A 4,299-nucleotide genomic window follows, 5' to 3' on the forward strand; every position below is an offset into this window, starting at 1 on the left:
TCTTGAAATAAAAATGCCCACATGTTGTAGCTGAAGACAGAGTGGGTATGATTATCAAATTTTAATTCAGTTGAGTCTCAGAACTAGATTCAAAGAAAGCATGGGAAGAGAAACTAAAGGGGCCTGGCATATAAAGTAGTTAGGTTATCTCTTGAACTTTGAACTTCCACATCACAGTATGAATTGGTTCAAAGATAAGAAATAGAATAAATTCTCTCTTGAAGACAAGACTGCATCCCTGCTTTCCTAGAGGCACACACAGCTGCGATCATGGCATTTGATGGCACCTGGAAAGTAGACCGCAATGACAACTATGAGAAGTTTATGGAGAAGATGGGTAAGGACTGTTTTCCTTTGAATTTGCTTTCTCCTGTCTTTGTAGTTAGGGAATGACTGGGGACCTGGCAAGGATCCAGGTGTGTTTTGTTCAGAGCCAGGAAATCCATATTTGCACTTCTTGCTTTAGGAAGAATAACTTGTCTCCTTAAGACAAGTGCTGCTCTCTGAAACACACCAAAGAAAGAGTCGCCTGTGTTTTCTCCCTTGCCTGGCAATTGCACCTGTGTAAGTGAAAACTGACATGTTTGTGTTCATTCAAAGAAAGAAAACTGTGAGTTATGATAATTTCCAGAGCTTTAAAAAACACTGTATTATAGGAGATAAAAAAATGAAAGCATGGACCTTTTAATAAAGCAAGAAAAGGATTTCACCAAAACTCAGCTTGAATAGATTATATGTAATTCTCTTCTCTGCCTTATCTAACTTTAGGAATAACCACAAAAGGCTGTGTATTCTTCGTGGAAGTGTAATTTAACTATATTATAAATGTCTGCTAATATTCTGGCAACTTACTGGGTAAAAACTATGCATCATTTCCCAAAAATAAAGTCTGAGTAAATGATACTTTATAATTTATAAATCCCTATATACTTTAGGGATCCTAAATTTAAGTTTATGAAATTTGTACGCTCATATTATAATGAATTTAATCATAATATTCTGATTTTTCAGGCTTAGGTCAATTAGAAATGCCACAAAAAGTAAATATAAGTATGAAGAAAGCAAGCCATGGTGGTATATGCCTGTGATCTTGACACAGAGTGTTAAGTGAAATGGGAGGGTTGTGAGTTACAGAATAGCTTGGGCCTGCCTGGGTTATGTACCAAGATCCAGTTTCAAGGAACAACAACAAAATAAAGAAATGAAATTTCGAAAGCAGTGTTGGAAATGAATAAATATCCAGAACCATGCTTGTGTTTCTTTTTTTAATATATGAATATATGTTTTAATACTTCATTTGACATTGCTGAAATTTGACTGAACATTATTGACTGAACTGAATTAGCAAAACGTTTGTTAATTTTGTTAAAATTAGCCAGGGCTTGGGGGCTACATTTTGTGGCTTTGTTTACCCTTTCTGACTTGGGAAAAGCAGCATGAACCAGTTTTCTGGATCTGCCAGAGCTTCTCCCTTTTCCTCTAGAAGCATCTCAGTGTTATGATACACAATACTATTTGCTCTGTCGTCTCCACCCACAACATAAAGATAAGCGAATCACAGCAGGACTTAGAAAGAGGAACACTTTCTGTGGCATTCTGATTTCATGTTCCTTCCAATCTCTCCCCTTTTACAGGCATTAACATGGTGAAAAGGAAGCTTGCAGCTCATGACAATTTGAAACTGACCATCACACAGGAAGGAAATAAATTCACAGTCAAAGAATCAAGCACCTTTCGAACAATTGAGATTGTGTTTGAACTTGGGGTCAACTTTACCTATTTTCTAGCAGATGGAACGGAACTCAGTGTAAGACATATTTTATAGCAATGCATTCCTGATTTTTTTTTCTTTACCAATACGAAGTAGTTTATCTCACGGAATGGTGCAACAAATGAAAATCTTCTTCATTTATTGAAGAGGCCAATGAAGTCTGGTCATATATTATACACATTGGCAAAATGTTCTAATATAACATTATTATGATTTGCATCTGTGAAAAAGCTACACTGAAGACTAAGACTTAGAATAATCCTCTTAGATTGACTGGGTATAGGGATAGTCACAAGGAAATGTAAAGTTCTGTATTTTCAGCTCTACATGCTAGGAGACCATAAAGCTGGGGAATGTAATTGAATCAGGAGACTGCAGGAAGCACAAAACCCTGGGTTATATTTCCAGCACTGTATAAAAACTGAGCCAAGCACAGACAGGCCTGCAATCTCAGTACTTGGGAACTGGAGTCATGAGGATCATAAAGTCAAGCTTATTCTCAGATACAGAATAAGTCTGAGACCAGCTTGGGCTACACAAGATCTCATCTAAAAAAAAAAAAAAAAAAAACAAAAACAAAAAACAAAAAACAAAAAACAAAAAAACCATTAAGGATATTAATGAATGGTTGAGTAGCCATTAGGTGAGATTATTAAGAACGTCCCTTTCAATGTATAAGATTAAAAAAAATTGGGGAAGCACACTTTTCAACTAATTTTTAAAAAGTTTTTTAGCCTTGGAGCTTTTCTAGTCAAATATATTTGTAGTGAGGTGTGTGTGTGTGTGTGTGCACGAGTGTGTGTATGGCAGGTGTGTGTGGTGGATGCACATGCCAATCTACACAGGGAGAAGCCAGGAGAGGTCATCAGGTGCCCCGCTCCACATCTTATTCCTTGAGGCAGGGTATCTCACTGAAGCTGGTGGCCAGAAAGCCCCTCTGATCCTCCTAGTTGTTCCCTACAGCACTGGTGTCAGGCATATGTGACCATCCCTGGCTTTTTATGGGGATTCCAGGGATTTGAGTTCAGGTCCAACTGCTTGTGCAGCAAGCTCTCTTACCAGCCGAGCCACCTCTTCAGCCCTGCAACAACAGTGTAACTGTTGAATATTTTATCACTATGGTAATCACTACTCATCTGCACTGCAACTCAGCATACAGCAGCTATCCAGGGAGTGGTGCTTAACAGTGGCCAACACAGCCTGGAGTCCCACAGTTCATGTCCAGGGCTCTTTCTGACTTTTGAGGAATTGCTCTGCCAGTGCACAGTCTCTGTCCTCGTAAACGGAGGTAGCATATTACTTCAAACCATCTGTAGGGGTCGCCGTGATTATCTATGGATCTGTAAAACTCAAAGTCAAGTGAGATGCATGTAAGACCGTAACAAATGCTCCCCTATTATTGTGATGCAGGGGACCTGGAGCATGGAGGGGAATAAACTTATTGGAAAATTCACACGTGTAGACAATGGGAAGGAGCTGCTTGCTGTCCGAGAAGTTTCTGGTGGTGAACTAATCAATGTAAGTTGTAAGAAAGATTAATAACTACATTCCAAAGGCAAAAGTGATTATGAACAAGAATTTCATTCATGTCTTATATATGTATATATATTAAATATATATACATGATATATATCATATATAGATGTCATATATACGTCATTATTTATTGAGAGCAATTTACAAAAATACACATCAATTTCCATTTTAACAAAAACATAATGCCTACAATCCCAAGTGTAATTTTAATGGTTCTATCCTATATCTTCATAAAATGCTGCTTATCAAGTATAAGGAAATGTTAGGACAGGCTCTAACATTACTATTTTTCTTAATTTGCGATTTTATCTTAATGACTCCTTTTTTATGTTTGCTAACATCTTTCAGACCTACATATATGAAGGAGTTGAAGCAAAGCGTTTCTTTAAGAAGGAGTAAGAAAGCTTGGAGCCCAGAGCAGAACTGAAGAGCTAAACTCATGTCAGAGTTCTGTCTCTATCGTGCTAATGCCAAGGCTGATTCATCCTTTTATGAGCACTGGTATATTTCTAGTGTTATCAAAGCCAAAGAGGTAAAAGCTAATTAGGATTTCATTTATTTTATGTTTCTTAGCTGGTATTTTAAAAGAAAATAAATATTGTTCTCATATTGCTTTGTAAGGAGTTTTTTCCCCCCTTTTGGTTTTTCGAGACAGGATTTCTCTGTGTAGTCCTGGCTGTCCTGGAACTTGCTCTGTAGACCAGGCTGGCCTCGAACTCACAGAGATCTGCCTGCCTGTGCCTCCTGAGAGTGCTGGGATTAAAGGCATGAGTTACCACCTCCCAGCAGTGTTTCGTTTTTTTTTTAAAAAGCTATGTGGCACATGCACTGATGACTGATTTTTTTTAATACTTGTATGTGTGTGTCCTGAATTGTGATTTTTGTGAATATTTTTGAATTGATGCATTCCACAAAGTATATGATAAAATCATGTGTCCTTTTCTTGTACAGAAAATGGACCAAAATGTATATTGAAAACCTTCCTTTGAGTA

The 4,299-nt window shown here is 37.5% G+C and overlaps 1 protein-coding gene across 2 annotated transcripts; it reads left to right on the plus strand.

Annotated features, from left to right (window-relative positions):
• The first annotated feature begins 214 nt into the window (after positions 1–214).
• Positions 215–3,916, plus strand: Fabp2 (fatty acid binding protein 2). 2 transcript variants are annotated; one of them, XM_055628293.1, is made up of 5 exons: positions 274–337; positions 467–564; positions 1,635–1,807; positions 3,182–3,289; positions 3,656–3,916. In XM_055628293.1, the coding sequence occupies exons 3-5, from the start codon at positions 1,643–1,645 to the stop codon at positions 3,704–3,706; spliced, it is 324 nt and encodes a 107-aa protein (XP_055484268.1). In that variant the 5' UTR covers positions 274–337; positions 467–564; positions 1,635–1,642; the 3' UTR covers positions 3,707–3,916. The 2 variants fall into 2 exon arrangements, with proteins under 2 accessions (XP_055484267.1, XP_055484268.1); XM_055628292.1 differs by lacking the exon at positions 467–564 and having other exon boundaries at positions 215–337.
• The last annotated feature ends 383 nt before the right edge of the window (positions 3,917–4,299 follow it).

The sequence above is a fragment of the Psammomys obesus genome, unplaced genomic scaffold (genome assembly GCF_907164565.1).
Source record: "Psammomys obesus unplaced genomic scaffold, mPsaObe1.curated_primary_1811, whole genome shotgun sequence".
NCBI classification, from domain to species: Eukaryota; Metazoa; Chordata; class Mammalia; order Rodentia; family Muridae; genus Psammomys; species Psammomys obesus.